We start from the raw sequence: 18380 nt of genomic DNA, 5'->3' as shown, positions 1-18380 counted from the left end.
CACAATGACTCGAACACCACACGCGACGCGACGCGACGCGAGCAGAGCCCGCAGCGTCACGGGCTCACAGCTTTGCGGCGGACCAAACGAAAAGATCCCACGTGGCCACGTCTCCGCCCCGCTCCTGCCTCCCGCTCCCACCGTCCCGCGCCCGAGGCCCTCCGCCTCCGGCCACCATGCCCGCCGCCGCGTGCCCCGCGCCCGCCCGCCTCCTCCTCCTCCCCCTCCCCCTCCCCTCCCCCTCCCCCTCCCGCTCCCTTCCCCTCCCCGCTTCCAACCCCTCTCCTCCACCTGCGGCCGCCTCCGCGCCCTCGCCCCCGCCCGCCGCCCCGCGGCCGTCCGCGCGCGCCGCGAGTCCTCTCCGCCCTCCCCTCCCGCCCCGGCCCCCGCAGACTCGCTCGACTGCGTCGGCACCGGCTCGGACGTCGAGGACGCTGCTCCCCTCCTGAAGGCCGGCGACGGGGAGGGCGACGCGGCGGTGCCGGCCTCCCCCGCGGCCGCGGGCAAGGAGCTCTGGGAGTGGGCGTCGCTGGTGTCGCCCTTCTTCTTCTGGGGCACGGCCATGGTGGCCATGAAGGGGGTCATACCCCGGACGGGGCCCTTCTTCGTCGCCGCGCTGCGCCTGCTCCCGGCCGGCGCGCTGCTCGTCGCCTTCGCCGCCGCGCGCGGCAGGAAGCAGCCCTCCGGCTGGGAGGCGTGGCTCGCCGTCGCCGCGTTCGGGCTCATCGACGCCGCCTGCTTCCAGGTGCGAAAATTGCGGCGCGCATGTTTTACAGCTCAAAGGCGTGCGTGACCTCTGAAAGTGTGTGCGGTTCTGGAATCAAGCCGTGTCTGTTCTTGCTTGCTGTCGCAGGGCTTCCTCGCCGAGGGATTGCAGAAGACGTCGGCTGGGCTCGGGAGTGTAAGACGAAATCCGAACCCCTGTGCTGTTCATCAATTCCTCAATCAAGCACTAGGCTTGTCCGCCGTGACTGACTGAAATCTCCATTGCAGGTCATCATTGACTCGCAGCCACTGACTGTTGCTGTCCTCGCATCACTGCTCTTTGGAGAGTCAATCGGCGCGATAGGTGTTGGAGGGCTCGTGCTGGGTGTCGTTGGTCTCTTGCTTCTCGAGGTTTGCCTTCTGCCAACGCGAGTTCGAAATTTTCATATGCGGTGTTGACTGTAGAGAGGTTAGCAATCTTGAGACTCGACTGCTGATTATGGTGACAAGTTACATTATTGACATATAAAAATTTCTCCATATCAAAATGCACGCTCATATCGTATGAAAGCGAAAGTTTATGAAGTATTGAGTGCTCTTTCTTTACTCATGCAACATTTTGGACCACACCTACCTAACTGATTTTTAAAATCCGTAATCGTGTTTAAAACAATTGTCTTTGGCAAATATATAGTAAGCATTGTGTATCATCTGTAAAATGTTGGGAAGGTGTTTCTGGCCATTTTGAAATTTTACGAAATTCAGACCACATCACCCCGAATGCCAAAGCTAAAGCATGTTTCTTCAAATAATTTAATTCTATTTATGTTTCTGTCCCCTGCATCTTCCCCTTTCATCATTTTCTCCCGGATGTTTGCTAGGTTCCAGCATTGTCAGTTGACGGAAATGATACGGCAATCTGGGGAAGTGGAGAATGGTTGATGTTCCTCTCAGCTCAAAGCATGGCAGTCGGAACTATCATGGTCCGTTGGGTGTCAAAGTACTCTGATCCAATTATGGCAACAGGATGGGTATGTTATCCACAGATGAATAACCAGTGCATATTATATCTTATTTTGTGTCACATGCGCTAAAGCTCAACTATCTCTATTGTTTCTGTTGCTTCGAATCTGCCTTTTGGGGTCTATTTTAGCAACTGATTTGGTAGTTTATTCCATGGATGCAATGTATATAGTCATTTGTTGTTATTATTATCGCAGAGCTTATTGCATGTTTCTGATGACATTACTCATGCAGTGTAGTGGAAGACATACATAGAATGCAACGTAGAATTGCATTTGTTGGAGTCCTTAAATTAAATGTACCTATGCCTTCCAATTTGTTCGATGATTCCATCAGAATGAAAGTGTTACCCTTACCGTAGCTTATTGTAATTTTCACCTTTTTGAGGGACAATTTTAATGGTATCACAATATTAAAACCTAAAATTACTACAACAGCACATGATTATAGGTGGGCTTCCTCTGCTGGTTATATCTGTTCTGAATCATGATCCTGCTCTGAGTGGACATATTCAAGACCTTACATGGAGCGACATATTAGCACTTGGCTATACATCTATATTTGGCAGTGCTGTCAGCTATGGTGTATACTTCTACAATGCTACTAGAGGTGCGATTTCTTCCTAGTTCCTACTAATCCAATGATGTTATGAGCTGCTGGTGCCCTATCCACTCTGAGAGGTATTCCGTATAACTAGTTCTTTCTCTCCTTTTTTCAGGTAGCTTAACCACACTTAGTTCTCTCACTTTCTTGACTCCCATGTTTGCATCCATTTTCGGGTAAGATCCTCCAGAATATTTTATGCCTACCTCAACTTGGTTGGGACTAAAAGGCTTTGTAGTTATATCGTCAGAATAGGTTATGCTACCTGTTTTTTACAACCGGTAAACTATGCTGCTCTCTTGACCGGTGCCTTTTGCCACCTACTTCTTGTTCAGGTACCTCTACCTGGGTGAGACCTTCTCACCTGTACAGATTGGTGGTGCACTTCTCACACTGGTTGCCATCTACATGGTTAACTACAAAAGTATTGTAGGCGAGAAGTAAGAGGTTGTCGCATACTCATGCGGTGTCTATCGCACGCAGGCGATTGGGTGCTGTATAACCACTCGTTGGAGCCGACAGGAATCTGAGGATTAGAGTCGCAGGGAGAACTATACAGGTTGGAGAGAGATGCGCTCCATTGCAGGTTTAGTTGTAAGTTGGAGCAAAACCAAACAGGTCCTGTCAGCTCCGTCAACATGATTAGATTGCCTGGTTGGGTCCTCGCACGCTTCTGGGTTAGCAAGGACAAAGCAGTAATCTTTTTCTCTGTTTGCACATCGCACGCCTATTCGGGGCAGAGAAAGACTAGGATTCAAGCTGTAGTTTGCTAAGCATTATGAGTTAGGGGGGAATTCGCCCGGTTGTACATACTGTTGAAAGCATGGAAATAGACAAATACTTGATGAATCGGAGAGCTCTTGTATATGTTGAGTTGTGATCCCTTGTGTATGCGAGTATGTATTGCATTTCAAAAGCTTTTTTCCCTGATTGTATATGTTGAGTTGTTGTGTATGCGAGTATGACGCAAGTCCTTTTTCTGCTAAAGAAACACTGAAGCTGTCTTAGCAGATGGTGCCTGATATATGTTCAATTCTGCAGCGCTTTTGTTCTTTATCGGGGAAACGCATGTAGCTTTACTTCGTTGCCTTGGACGTCTTGCTATTTACAGGGTCGCGTACGGCGTACGTTCGACTACTTTTTTCTTTCAAAAAAGATTGACGTTCCACATGTTTGGTGTTTTGTTTTTTCTGAGCCCAATGTTTCGTGTGTTAGGGTCTTGGTTCCAAAATTTGACTTGCTTAAGTTTTGATAACTATAAACTTTGGCATCCATTTGGTTGGAATCCAAAAAATAACCCACTTCACAAAGTACTCGCTAAAATTTTGGTCAAAAAAATTCTTGCCAATGTTTTGGCATGCCCTAATTTTAGCAAGGCAAAATTTGGAAGCAAATCAATCAGACTCTTAGTTCTACTTCAAGGTGACAAGGTGTGGTAACCCTTTCTGGGCCTGTTTGGGACAACCAGTTCACATGGGCTGGGCTGGGATCAATGGGACCCAAACAGCCTGAATATGTTGCAGAATAAAGCCCGATTAACCGGGAGAGCCGAACACGTTTGCAGCCAGACCAGTTCACATGTTGCGCTTGAGCTTCGGAACGAGATGGGCTAACATTGGTTTGATACGAAGCGGACGGATTTCCAAATCGGACGTCTGGTTCCGGGGCTGCAAACATTGATTTAGTACCGCATCGAGAAAATAGATGATGTTAGATTAATTTATAAGCCTACTTATTTGGCCTTATAATGTCTCTCCGGGGACATCCTCTAAAATTGGAACAATACAGAGAAGATTAGCATGGCTCCTGCGCAAGGATGGCACGCACATAGCGAGAAATGGTTCAATTTTTTTAAGATTACTGATATGCACGTTGGTGCCCTGTACTTACTACATATACATGATATCAATACACGTCAATACAAGTTTGGTGTTCTTGGGCCCCGCCCGGGCTCTCTTCCTCAGCAGGCCTACACGGCCCAAGCCCAGGCGCCCGGTTTGCACTACGGCCCGCCGGCTCTTCTACCACCTGCTGCCGGTCTCCCATTCAGGTTCCCTGTCCATCCCAACCTCTGTTTCTCCACTTCATCTGAATAATGTGCTTGTCTCCAAGCTCTACGCGACCCCAACTGGCGCGCGGCGATGCAGCTCGAGTACGACGCCCTGTGCAGAAACTCTACCTGGCGCCTTGTTCCTCGCCCCCGCGGCGTCCATGTGGTGTCCGTCAAGTGGGTCTTCAAGCACAAACTACATCCTGACGGGTCCTTGGAGCGATACAAAGCTCGATGGGTAGTGCGTGGATTCTCGCAGCGTGCCGGGGTCGACTTCGGCGAAACTTTCTCTCCAGTGGTCAAGCCAAGCACCATCCGGACCATTCTGACACTGATTGCAAGCAAAGGTTGGTCTGCCAAACAGCTGGATGTCTCTAATGCCTTCTTGCACGGTCATCTTCAAGAGCAAGTGTAATGCCAACAACCAACAGGTTTTGTCGATCCTCAAGCTCCCGATGCCGTCTGTTTGTTGTCCAAGTCGCTGTACGGGCTCAAACAAGCTCCCCGAGCCTGGTACATGCGATTTGCTGACTTCATCACAAGCATTGGATTCAAGCCTTCACGGTCAGACACTTCATTGTTCATTCTTCGTCACGGCACTGAAATGGCAATCCTTTTGCTCTACGTGGATGATATGGTGCTCACCGCGTCAAGTGATCAGCGCCTCCGCACTCTCATCGGCCGGCTTTAGAATAAATTTGCTGTCAAGGACATGAGCGATCTCAGCTTCTTTCTTGGCATTGATGTGCAGCGATCTCCCCGTGGATTTTTTCTCAGTCAAGCAAAATATGCAGAAGAGATTCTCGAGCGGGCAGGCATGGCAAATTGCAAACCCATTGCTACTCCGGTTGACACCAAACCAAAATTGTCAGCTATAGAAGGTGCCAAGCTTGCCAATCCTTCCCTCTACCGCAGCCTGGCCGGAGCTCTTCAATACCTGACGGTGACTCGCCCGGATTTGTCCTACGCCGTCGAACAAGTTTGCCTGCACATGCATGATCCTCGAGACGCTCACGTGTCATTGATCAAACGCATCCTGAGATATGTACGCGGCACATCCAGACTCGGCCTTCATCTTCATGCTACGAGTTCGATGGATATCGTCGCCTACTCCAACGCCGACTTGGCCGGGTGCCCTGACACAAGACGGTCCACGTCTGGTTTCTCTATCTTCATCGGCGACTCTCTCGTATCATGGTCCTCGAAGCGACAACCGACAGTGTCTCGCTCTAGCAATGAGGCCGAATACCGAGCTGTAGCGAATGCAGTTTCAGAGTGCTGCTGGCTGAGGAATTTACTTGGTGAGCTGGGTGTTCCTCCACGAAAGGCGACCATTGCTTAATGTGACAATGCGTCAGCTGTCTACATGGCTTCAGATCCAGTACATCACAGGAGAACGAAGCACATTGAGCTCGATATACATTTTGTCCGTGAGAAAGTTGCCATTGGCGAGGTCCGCGTTGTTCATGTTCCAACGGATCAGCAGTTTGCTTGCGGATGTAATGACCAAAGGTCTACCGACGGCGACATCTGAAGGATTTCGATCCAGTCTGAGCATCCATGGCAACGATAGCTCTGACTGTGGCGGGGTATTAGCGAGCCGTTCTGGTTCTGCCTCAACGCCTGCGCCCGATTCTTCAGGTCTTCAGCGATAGACTAGGCACTCCGTTAGCTGTTTGTTATGCACGTTCGTGCCCTGTACTTGTACTATATATACATGATATCAATACAAGTCAATCACGTTGGCTCCAGTGCTTCTTCTCTGGTGCTCTCTCTCGCTTCTCTCCCTCGTTCAATTACTAATCTTTTATAGTTGGTTCAAATGTGCAGCATTTAACAATTAAGTTCTGCAATTCGCCTATTATGCCAGTTGAACTGCCATCAGTGAAATACCAACACTCAAATCTGCCTGACAGTTCAAATACAGATCTTATACAGGATATGTCATTTATTTTGTTTTTTTGGAGAATATCCTGTATTTCCTTCGGAAGGCATCTCTGCACGACGTTGTGCATTTTAGCATACAAAAGAAAACTTCCTTGTAAACAAGTTTTTTAGAATTTCCTAAAGTATACAGAATATGCTGTATTTCTTTACTCATTCGTTTCCTAGTAGACCTGATCAAACGTCGGGCCGGGCCGGGTTCGGGTCGGGCCAGAAAAAACCAGACGTTTTTTTTCTCTGGCCCGCACCCGGCCCGACCCGAGCGTCGGGCTGAAAATCCTGGCCCGTGCCCGACCCGACCACAGCCCGACGGACCGACGCTTCCAGCTTCCCTGCGCCGCCGGTCATCTTCCCTCGCCCGCCTTGTACCACCGCAGTTGCCCCCTTCATCTTCTCCACGCCAGCTGCCGCAGCCGCCCACTTCCTCTAGCTCGCGCCGTCGCGGTCACCCCTTTTTTCTTCTGCTGCGCCTCCATGCGACAGGACGGCCAGCGAGCGCCGAGCACGGACCGCGGAGGCGAGCCGCGTCCTAACTCCCGAGCCACCGCGAAGCGCTCGCCCCCAATCCTATCCGCCAGGATCTGCAGGAGCGCTTGGCGTCAGGGACCTTCGTCGTTGCCTCACTGCTCGCTGGGAGCCTGCTGCGCTTGCAAGAGGATAAGATCAGGGGAGAGGATGAGTGAGATGGGGAGGAGGATAAGGTTGTGGCGTCACCACCCCACGGGCAGAGCTGGTTGCTTGGACGGCTCGTTAGTTGGGCTTGGTTGCTGGACCGTTAAGATAGTGGCCTGTGTTGGTTTTTCCTTTTCTGCTTTTATTATTTCGGGCCGTCGGGTCGGCCCGCGGGTTAAATTTGCAGCCCGAGCCCGATCCGAATTTGTGCTCGGGTCAAAAAAAAATAGGCCCGTGCCCGGCCCATGCACTTGTCAGGTCGGGTCGGATCGGGTTTTTTTTGGGTGGATCGGTTCGGGTTCGTCGGGTCGGGTAGCCCACGATCAGGTATAGTTTCCCACTTCATTGTCGTGCTTCTTCTCCATACCGAAGCTTCACATTCTTACCAGTGACTACCGAGGCACTGAAAACTTTTGCATTCAATTAAAAACTGCGAAGTCACTTTTCAGAGGATGACGTTTCACAAATCTAACCATGCTTCATAGGCTGGAATTCCTATATTTGCGTTGCCATGTTGAATTGCCATTTAATTTGGGGTTTCCATAAAGTTATGCAATTGTCTTACCGTTTTGGCCTATTTCAAGCACGAATTAATAATACAACAATCAGAATGAAAACAGGTGGATACAGCTGCCTTACTGTAGAAGAGAATGAATTTGTCATCAACAGATTCAGGTCCAACTGGAGTCTGCGCAAGCAGTTTCATCTTGGTCTGACATTCTCTAGGGCACTAAACTTCACAAGGCAACAGCTATAATATGGATCCAACCACAACATTGGATACCAGATTAGTTGCAAAACTTCTGTACAGATCAGTTACATCTTCTGCCGAAGAACAAGAGACAGAAAACCATTTGGGTCCTGACATGTTCGGTATTCACTGCAATAAACTCAAGCAGTATGAACCCTATCCTGCGATTGTTAGACTGGCTTTTACAAGCGCACTGTACTGTAAACGTTTTGCTACCGTTGTTGGTGGTGTAAGTAATTTTAGTATTTTCAAGTCTGCACCCATGTGGTTCTTTGCAAGCTACTCCAGATCAGCGCTTCACATGGGGTGAGTGATGAAGAAGTTGAAGTCATGGTGCTGGACTCCAAGCTGCTTCAGCCAGGAGTCTGCCGCACTAAAGAGGAAGTCCAACTTTCTGTAATCTCCAGCCATGGGGTTGGTCCAGAGAGAACCCTGTATCTTGTGTGCTGCAAGGCCAAATGGAGGGAGTGATACTGTGTTGCTCTTTTTATCCATATGGCCATTTTGTTTCCCATTGGCGATTGGATGGCAACCACTGTTGGTCATGGTCTCAAGCGCGTGATCTGTGGACAAGAAACATAATACAGGTTACCATGGATCGAAAACAGTACTAAGGTCATCACTGGTGCAGCTGTGATTAAGTATATAGTATCTGATATTTCTCAAGAAGTCAAAAGTCTTAACATGCAAATCGCTGTCAAGCTCAAAGATCTGGCTTGATTTGGACTTTAAAATCTTTTCTCTCTTTTGAAGTGGACAGCTCGTGTGCCTAGGTGCTTTTGCACATATTGCAATCCAAGCAAGCTTGCTACAAAGATGTGTCTTCTTCCATGTTATAAAATGCATATTTTTAGTCTTTAAGAAGCAACCTCATGTCTAAGAAAAAGCAATAAAGCCATGGCACATGACGATACAGTATTTTTCCTCCTCTTTACTGGGCAAAGAGCTGCAGCCACCAACCTTTTGTTAAGTGGTTTCCCTAACTATACACTTGAAAGCTAAGACATGAAGCCTTTTGGAACCAAAGTTGACGATTTAGATGCAAAATAGTAAGCCAAGCAAACCCTTAAAGGAAACTCTCATAATCTTGTAAGTCTCATACTCTTGTAAGCTAAGCCATCAACTGGTGTTAAGATAGTGTTGGATACTGACTGGTATGCAGTAAAAAGCACATCATTAGAATATATGATATGCAGCTTTCGAGATATAGAAACGTAATTGAAGCATCAGTTGCACCTTCCCAAAATATACAATTCATTCCCTGAAAACTAAAGACCACTCAATTAAGCAGTCTCTACAGTATAAGAACATAATTCGATGACCCAGGGAATTCTTTTCTACAGTACAGACATTATACATACTCTGTTCTTGTGCATGATAGTAATGTTGTTATGCATATAATGTGATATGACAAAAACGAACTTTGAGAAAATGATAACTTTTGCATTCATTAAGCCACAACATTTGATATGTGAATAAGTGCTAATTCACGGTAGAAACAGAAGTATAGGATGAGTACATGTTTATAAGAATACTGCGTAAGAGGAAAAGAGCTGTCACTATATTCTGTTGTCATGCTCTTCCAGGCACAACCCAAGTATTCTTTGAATCAGATGCCTACACCTACATCCTAAATAACACTAAGGGAAATAAACTAAAGGCCCAAAGGTATGGAGATTTTTTATATTGATATTAATATCATCAATAATAATGTTTGTGCAGCATTGGTATAGAAGCCTATTGAAATAATGAAATCCTTTTGCTATGAAAATTGATCAAAATGGTAAAAAATACTCTCCGAAATGTAACAAAACATACCTTGAAACGAGGAGGAAATGGTATGGTAAGTTAAGAAGCAAGCAGATAGGTCCTTCACATTGCGCTGGTAAGGAATGTGGTAGATAGGATACCTAGTTAAAGTAGCAGACGTGAATGACAGCAGTGACCACTTTCAACACTGAAAATGAAAACAAACAAGAACGACTTCTGACCTAGAAACAACAGCTGCTATCTAAAAACAAAGGATTGTTGTAGCACTCAAATATATCATCAAACTGCTAAGGCACAAATTGAGTGTGGCGCAAGTGCAAGTGCTTTCAATTTAGAAAATCATTTGCAACGAGGAAAGCAGACAAGCATGACCCTGTTTTATAAAAATCGTAGATAATAGGACTGTCATTTTTGTGCTGTTCATTATCTAAAAAATAATCTGCCAACTTTTCATTCTTTCAAAAGATCATAAGCAGTGGATATAAATTTGATCATACCAGGCAACTGACATCCAGCTAACAGGCGAAAGGTCAGAACTCTTCAGAGATGTCAACCCAGGAAAGCCCTGGGATAGTTCATAAACCTAGAAAGGACAATGATCATAAAAGAACTGCAATTCGTAAAACAGCAGAGATAAACTCACAGCAAAGGCCATAGAAGTTCACCTTGTCAATGAGCGGGGCCCTTCCATAAGGTGAACCTACTTCAAAGAACTCAAAGTACAAGTGCCCTGGACGCTTCCTATTGGCCCCTAATAAATCGCAGTTGAACAATGATTCATCAGAAGTCGAACTCCAGGATCTCGACATCTTCTCATTGTCCTCATCATCGCTCCACAAATCCATGCCATTATCTTCACCAAAACTCCTACATGAAACAGAGAATTAGATTGGCCTACAGCTCAAAATCACCTTGAACTCGAAATTTCAGCACCAGTAAGGATCTCTTGCTCATACCTAGATGCAGTCAGGACCTTGTTGGTGTATAGCTGTATCCCTGATAGGTAGGGAACATAGTACTGAACTACTTTCTCCCCTCCTGGGAGCTGCACCGCAGCTCCAGCGCCGTATGCGCTCCACTCATAGTATTGCTCCCAGAGGTCTGCAAGATTGAAGTACTCCATGCTGTCCATCTCAGCATGGTGCCAAGCATCGGTCGACAATCGTCCATTCATCTGGATCAAAATGAACAGCGTCTCACTTTCAGAGAGGACGATGATTAATATGCCTACAGTAGCTAGCGCCCCTAATACGATCCATCACCCAAGAGCATTAATAAAACAGTTGAAGTAGGCGGAATTGGCATAACGAAGTCGAATTCAAGATGGTGACCTTCAAAAAAAAAATTCAAGATGGCAGGAATCGCCACAGCTGCATCACAATTTCCCAGCTAGTAAAACATGTATGGTACCATCCTTGTAATTAAGAAAAAAACAGTACTAGCAATACTGCATCGAACAATTTGAGATAGACATTTGCCATCAGAAAACGCAGAAAGATGCATCAGTAAAAAGACGAGCTGTAACGAGTAAAAGAACGCCCATCTTTCCCCCCACCGCACTAAGCGGTGCACAGAAACGAGTAAATGACAAATCCGAAACTCCCGAGACGCCGCAGATCGACCAGACCATGACGGCGGCGGCCAGAGACCGGAAAGAACATCAAAGGCGAGAACTTGACGGGGAGCAATTGCGTCACCTTGGGGAGAATGTGCGTCTCCACGGTTGGGGTGGTGCAGTCCAAGAAGCACTGCAGGTTGGACGGCGGCATCCCCTCCTCCACCCACTGCCCGCCCATGGCCCCGTCCCCGTCCTTGCCTCTCCACGCGTCCCTTCTCCCCCTCTATCACTCCAGCCACCCCCACAACAATTCGCGGCGCGCCAAATCGCCCGGGCAAACCAAGAAGAACCCCCAAGAAACCGAACCGGCGGAATCCAACCGAATCCGCCAGCACTCTGCGCCTCTGTACTGCTCTGCAAGAACCGCGCGAGGTCGTGCGCCGGGGAGATTGAAGCGCGGAGGAGGAAGACGGGACTTTTATTTGGACTGGGGTCTGCCAAGGAAGGGAAGCGGAGGAGGAAGAGCGGGGGTATGAAACCGGCTTCGGTTTGCTTTGCTTTGCTTTGCTGTGTGTCCTTGTCTCGCTTTGCCTTGTCGGGCTCCAAACCAAACGCTCCCACGTCACGTACCCGGAGGGAGGCCTGGTCCGTTGCCTGGATTGGACCTGGTAGCCTGCGCCCCGGACCCGGTGTGGTTCCTTCAGCGGCTTGGGAATTGGGACTATGATTCCTTAAGCTCCTAGACTATGCCTTCCTTTAAGAAGCCATTTGTGGTAGGGATGGTAATCATGGGTTGCAAATACAGTAGATCTGAGAATGTATTGAAATCACAAGGAAACTGTCCATGCTGCTTCGAAGAAAAACAGTTGTACTTTGTGTAGATTAAAATTTTCCTATATATGAGACCCTCTTGTCTTCTCAGAAACCATTGGGTTTGAGAAGTCATGGTTCCCAAGAGCTATGGTTAGAAATAAGTATCGATGCTATTCATTTCTAGCTTGGATGTGTGCTGATGTGGTGTGTGTATGTACATCGATCTATTATCACTAGTACATAATAACCCTCTAGTAGTTCTGTTTCCTGTGCCTAGGACTCGAACCCGAGACTCCTTACCTCACGCACAGCTTTTTTACCACCCCACCTACATAGCACATATGATTTTAAATGGATGCCTTCCTTTTAAAGTATCCTGTAAAGGATTTTTTAGTCTGCGTTAAAGCTACCAATTGGAAGTAAAAACCTTTTTAGTCCGGATTGGAGCCACCAATTGGGACTAAAGAGTCATGCTTTAGTCCCCGTTGGTGTTACCACCCAGGACTAAAGGGTGGAGACATCAACCGGGACTGAAGAGTGACTTTTAGTCCCGGTTGGTGGCTCCAACTGGGACTAAAGCTCCCCGCCGCCTCCTACCCGTTGAATCCGGGACTAAAACCTTCGTTAGCTCCAGGTTCAAAACTGGTCGGGACAAATGAGGAGGACGAAAGATCATTTCTGTAGTAGTATATGTGTGCCTTTTCTTATAGTAGCTAGAAAAGGAAATTGTTTGTTTCATTTGCAGTGATCAATATATGATGGCTAAAAGACAATGCTATGATCTCTTCTGTATTTTGGATAAATCTTTAGAATTTATACTAGTGGACATAAACGTGGAAATCATTTTCACAACGAAAACGTGTGGCTAGGCAAAATCCACAAGCAATCTGAATGAAAGAGACTTTCTCCTCTAACCATGCCCTACAAAATTCACAAGAAAACTAAAGGAAAAGAGACACCCTTATCTCCATAATCCTCCTGCTGCACAAACCCAATAACCTGTTACTGTAACTTGCAACGGTAAAACGTATACATCAGTTAAATATTGCTTTCCAGCTTTGACTCGATGCCACCAAGTCATGCCCCCCGGGCCCACTCGCTGCCCAAAGAAAGGAGCCACTCAGCCGAATGAAAAAAAAATGAAAGATGTAAAACTATAAATGCATGCTAATCTTTGTGGACCCGATAGCCTGTTAATTGACATACTTCCAACTTTGTCACACTGCTTTACGTGTCCAGTTTTGCAAGGCAGGACTTCCCCTGCGTCACACACTTTTTTTTTCTTTTTTGCAAACCACCCGCATACAAGGATGCAACCACATGGTTTTTTTGAAAAGTTGCTTGGCCTTTTTTGCAACTAACTGGCAAGGGGTTTCCCCGTTTCCTTGACCCTTTTCCTCTTGCAGGTTGAAACGCTACTCTAGGCTTTTGTAGGGATGTTTCATCCCCAGCGCACGCACTCTTTTGTTGCTTCAGTGAGCCTTTTGGCTTAAGTATCAGATGTGTAGCAAGTTTAAGCAATCTTGGACCGTGCCTTTTCGGTCAATATTTTTCTGAAGAACTATTTGGTTGTGGTTGCACAATTGCATCTGCATTTTACGGAAGGAAATGTGTATTAATATAGCTGGATCCTAAAATGATATGGATATTAATTAATTTGATTGAATATCAATTTGGTGGGTATGTAGGTGTAGAATTTATTAATAAGAGATTTGCATTTGTCAATTCCGTGGCTACAAATGCACATGTGGATGCCCATACTGTGCGAACTTTTTTCTTGCATACAAAATAGGGAAGCTCATTTGGCAGTTACGTTACTTACTTACTTACTTAGTAAAAAGGGTGAACACATGATCCTAAAAATCACCAAGGTGTTGTGCAATAGTTAAACACGGTCCCCGCACCACAAAGCAACAGCATGTTCCCCAGCACCCACCATTGGCCGGCTGAGTTGGCACGGCCCCCATGCTGAGGCTGCTATCCTCCACCAAAGGTCCAGAACAATTAGCTGTCTTGACCACAAGTTCGATGGAATTTCTTGGCTGGATGCATGGTTTGGCACTTGGCACACTGGCCCGTTCAATGCCATCTCCATGCTGGAACCTGAACCTTGCCCTGTACCAAGTCCCGGAATCAAGCCACAAGAGAAGAAATCGCTGTTGTCTCGAGTGACAGGAGTGGAAGTCCCTTTAGTTTTGTGTGTGCGAAAGTCAAGAGGGCTCTGGCCCACCCAAGTGTGGCCTGACGTGACGGGGAGAAGGGTATCTTCACTGGGGGTCACTGGTTTGGTTTCCTGCAGGAACCCTTTGATCCTGAAGACAAAACCATATTCGTCGTAGCCTCTAGTACGCCGCGCTACTGGGAAAAAGATGCCGTCCACAATAATTTGAGTGCGTGGTAGGAGTGGTAGCATCTTTATTCGGGTGCCCTGCCTGCTCGTGCCCGGCCTCCATGGCCCCATGTCCGGGCATTGGAGAATCCTTTTCTGTGTGAAAGCTTGCTTGGGGGATTGGCTTAATGGTGTCGGCCATTGATTAGTGGAGGAAGACAAACACCTAAATGCTAATGAGGCATCTTGATAATGCAAACATAACATTTTCGTAGACATTGATAGGCTCTGTTGTGGAGGCTTTAATATCTGCAGAAACTTTAAAGGTTTGGGATATCACAATTGTAGGCTCTTTTTATTTACGCCTTGTTTTAGGAAAAGAAAATTAATTGATATTAAAAAAAAGAACCCCGCGCATTTAATCGGGCCAAGGCGTTGTCATGTAGACTAAGGTTACACTTATTTCAGATTGTAGGTGAAAGGTTCACATTTTGGTGTGGCTTAAGCGTATACTCCTTGCCTTTGAACATTTCACGTTGGGACAGAGACCACTTCTCTTTTAATGTGTATAAGTAGCTGTTAACCAGTATTTTTTTTGTTCTAATATATTCACAAAATACCGTCCAACTATGATAACATAAACTACTACTCTCAACAAATCTACGCATAGATTTTTGTCTTTCTATTCCAAGTATTCTAAAGGATGGCGATAGCTGAACCATACACAAATAGTGGCCAGCATGGCCGGAGGGAGTGCCCTACGACTATTCCCAGTCCAAGATCAAGCTGTCGCCATTTGTATCTATCTTTTCTTTTCTGCGGGATAGCATTTTTAATCTTGGACTTTCTGCCTAACTTAAGTTTCTACCCAAACCGTTACCCAAAATTTGACTTCTCGTGTTGGATCGCCATGGAATTCCGCGCACATTGACAGCAGGCATCCGATGCCCTTCGCCCACGATAAGATCTCGCTGACAAAATTGACCTTCGGGGCTGTGCGGTTAGGCAGCTCAGCAGGAGGGAGCTAGCAGCCTCACTCAGCTCGTCGATGCCATTAAGATGAGAGCGGCAGCATCGGAGTGACGTGGCACAAATCATAAACCCGGGTCCTGATCAGGAGGTTATGTGAAAAATAGACCTTGGCAACGCCGTCCCCGTCAGCACAGCTGTCCGCCTGCCTGTCAATTTTTGCTATAGGGGAACGGCGGGACATGCTCAAGGATGATTTAGTCCCATATGAGAAATTGACGGTGGAGAAGCGCAACATATAAAGTGGAGCAGCCCTCACCCATTAGACTAGTCTTTTGGGTTGAGTTAGGTCCAAGACGTTGGTTGTTGTGGGCTCCAAGGGACCTAGGCTAAATAGGGCGCCAGCTCGTAGGTATAGCGAGCCGGGCCGGTTTTCGCTGCGCACTCTAACAAGTGGTATCCGAGCCAAGAGGTCGGAAAACTTAGAATATCTCCGAGGTCACATGGTGGCGGGGAGCCTGTGAACATCTCCGGAAGGTCACACGGGTTGTGTGTGGCTGTAGAGTTGGACTCGAGACCCTGCTAGAACGTCTTTCGGGAGATCACATGGGTCGCTTGTCATTTAGTCCCACATCGAAAATTGATGGTGGGGGAGCACAACATATAAGATAGGGCAGCCCTCAACCCTCAGGCCAGTCTTTTTGGTTGAGTTAGGCCCGAGGCCTTGGTTGTTGTTGGCTCTGGTGGACCTGGGCTTGGTAGGGCGCCAGCTCGTGGGTACAGCGGGCCGGGCCGGTTTCCGTTGTCCACTCTTAACACCTTTGCAGGCAATCTAACAACATGCCAATCACTTCAGATTTTAGAGAATCCGTGCGTCTTTTTATATATTGTAAAGTCATGTCGAGAGAGTCATTAGTGGAGAGTGAGGGCGTCTGCACATCGTGGATCTAATGATTATGTTTATGAAGAAAATTGGGGGCGGACTTTTGTAGCCGGCAGTGGTGTGACCGTGTGAATGGAGGACTACATGAGGGGAGCAATTTTGTAGTACTCCCTCCATTTTTATTTACACGTCGTATTATATTTGTAATATCTAATATATGCACTATTAACGTATACTTCATGGTGGTTCAATGAAATAAATTTGGTATTGTAAATATTATTATATTTTTATATAAATTTGGTCAAAGTTGGTTAAATTTAATTTAGAACGAACCTAATATGATATATAAATAAAAATAGAGGGAGTAGCTTACAACCATTCTCAGAAATAATATAACTCCATGATAGTTAACCCGCTGATATAATAATACATATAATCCCATGGAGTTATGTCACTGTACCTTTTATCTAGCAATCTAGCATAGGTAACAAGAGTTTACACGAGTGGCAATGTAGCACGGTGCAAGGTTAGTGGCAAGGAGCCACTCATGTCAGCTACTAGCTAGCTCGATCGGTGACGGATGTGAAGAGGTTCCCAGATATTTTTTTTCTCCTTTTCGTTGCATTGAAGGCGAAGGGAGAAAGGGACGGTTGGGTGTTCCAAAGTGGCGTTCGCCGTCTGATCCGAGAGGCTGGAAAAGATGAGGCAGTGGCGGCAGAACAAGGTTGGCAGGTGGGTTGAGCAGCGTGGTGCGGTGCCCACTCCACGGCATGCATGCATGTTCCTCATCATGGGGGTCTCCCATGAGAGCTCGTGGCACACTGGCAGGCACCCCCTGTTGCAAGTGCCAGCCAGGTTCGCAACCTAGTTAGCTAGGTTGGGTTTCTTTAGGTTAGATCCCATGTATGTATTTGTGCTGCTACGAGACGACGAGGAGGATAGATAATTTAAGAGTCGGACTCCAATAGGATCAACTCTAATCTTATATAATTTTGAGCTAAAAATATATAAAAATTATATATAATTTTAAGCTAAAAATATATAAATTTAAGTTAGATAGCGGAGAGATCACTGGAGCCATGATCCATTACTGTCGATATGGGGAGGTTACTTATCGTGCCTTTATTAGCACAGTTATTTGTTTCGATCACATCGTGAGTTTGACTTTTTGACCAACTCGATCGATGGCTTGCTCCCTTGGCATCATGGCGCCCACGTACTTCACTCCCATGCATCAAAACTGTGCCCGTCCGTGTGCGCAGGTGTCCACGGTGTACGTACGTCCGGCGCATGGCTAGAGAACTCACTAGTGCAGAATCCTAGTTCCGATGCAGAATTCATGTTCCGGAGTTCTGGTTATAGAACCGGGACTACGAATCCGAATCCGGAATTAAAAATTGGATTATTAGTTCCGGTTTCCACACTTGGAACTAAAAGTCTCGTGGAAAGGTAAAAAATTTACTTCATGCCTAGCACTCGAATTCAAGATCTCTTGCCTCACGCACAGCTTCTTTACCATCTCATCTACACAGCATATGTGACTTTTAATGTGAACACTGAACTCGAATCCGGATTGGATGACCCTTTAGTTCCGGTTGGAGCCACCGATCGGGACTAAAGGGTGACTTTTAGTCGTTATTAGTCCTGCGTCCAAAACTGACCGGAATATATGAGAATGATGAAAAATTATATATGTACTAGTGACTATTTATATATAAATAAATATATGGACAACGCAGCCCAGATAATATACTACCGAGACTAGATGGGTTTCGAAACCTTCTTATTTCCACGTGTTGACTTGACCCTAGCTAGTTTGCATGGCTATCTTCTGACGTACGGTCGTAGCACGGTTAGACATTGTCAAACCCGGCGATCGAGCACGAGCCCATGTGCTTCTTAATAACTCGCCGTGTCCGTGCTGACCTCTGCTAATCTCCGATCCGGTCTGACTTCGTGTCGTGGCACGTGATGATTAATTAGCGTTTTCCTCTAGAACGCGTACATGTTGGTACTAATCAATCTGCCTGTGGTTGCGCCGGTACATTAAAAAAACTATTAGTTTAGTTAGCCTTCAAATTTTATCCCACAAAGCAGGTTTTTTAAGTACAGTAAAGTTAATCTAATTAAATCAATATCAAATACTAAGAAATAATTGCATAGAGAAAGATACGGAGCCAATCAAATGCTTAAGTAGATGTTACTTTTCAGATTCCAATGCCTTTGCATTTATTTAGGATCTAGGGAACGAAATAGACAACGCGATCTTCAATCACAATTGTTATAGTTAATTAGAGATAATACGATCAT

General features: G+C 46.5%; 2 protein-coding genes and 1 non-coding gene across 3 annotated transcripts; 2 read left to right on the top strand and 1 right to left on the bottom strand.

Annotated features, from left to right (window-relative positions):
* Positions 1-3259, top strand: LOC112878310 (WAT1-related protein At3g02690, chloroplastic). The gene is made up of 7 exons (XM_025942757.1): positions 1-745; positions 854-901; positions 994-1116; positions 1587-1736; positions 2166-2337; positions 2447-2507; positions 2667-3259. Exons 1-7 carry the CDS (start codon positions 5-7, stop codon positions 2773-2775), a joined length of 1404 nt encoding a protein of 467 aa, XP_025798542.1. The 5' UTR covers positions 1-4; the 3' UTR covers positions 2776-3259.
* Positions 3260-4080: 821 nt separating this feature from the next.
* Positions 4081-4183, top strand: LOC112878403. Its single transcript, XR_003225729.1, has one exon. It is a non-coding gene; the product is annotated as a U6 spliceosomal RNA (small nuclear RNA).
* Positions 4184-7632: 3449 nt separating this feature from the next.
* LOC112876715 lies at positions 7633-11673 on the bottom strand. The gene is made up of 6 exons (XM_025940883.1): positions 11216-11673; positions 10475-10692; positions 10184-10385; positions 10016-10101; positions 9567-9658; positions 7633-8311 (listed from the first exon to the last, which is right to left on the bottom strand). The coding sequence occupies exons 1-6, from the start codon at positions 11312-11314 to the stop codon at positions 8046-8048; spliced, it is 963 nt and encodes a 320-aa protein (XP_025796668.1). The 5' UTR covers positions 11315-11673; the 3' UTR covers positions 7633-8045.
* Between the last annotated feature and the right edge of the window lie 6707 nt (positions 11674-18380).

Source organism: Panicum hallii, chromosome 9, assembly GCF_002211085.1.
Source record: "Panicum hallii strain FIL2 chromosome 9, PHallii_v3.1, whole genome shotgun sequence".
Taxonomy (NCBI): domain Eukaryota; kingdom Viridiplantae; phylum Streptophyta; class Magnoliopsida; order Poales; family Poaceae; genus Panicum; species Panicum hallii.
This window is presented reverse-complemented; position numbering and strand designations above follow the sequence as displayed.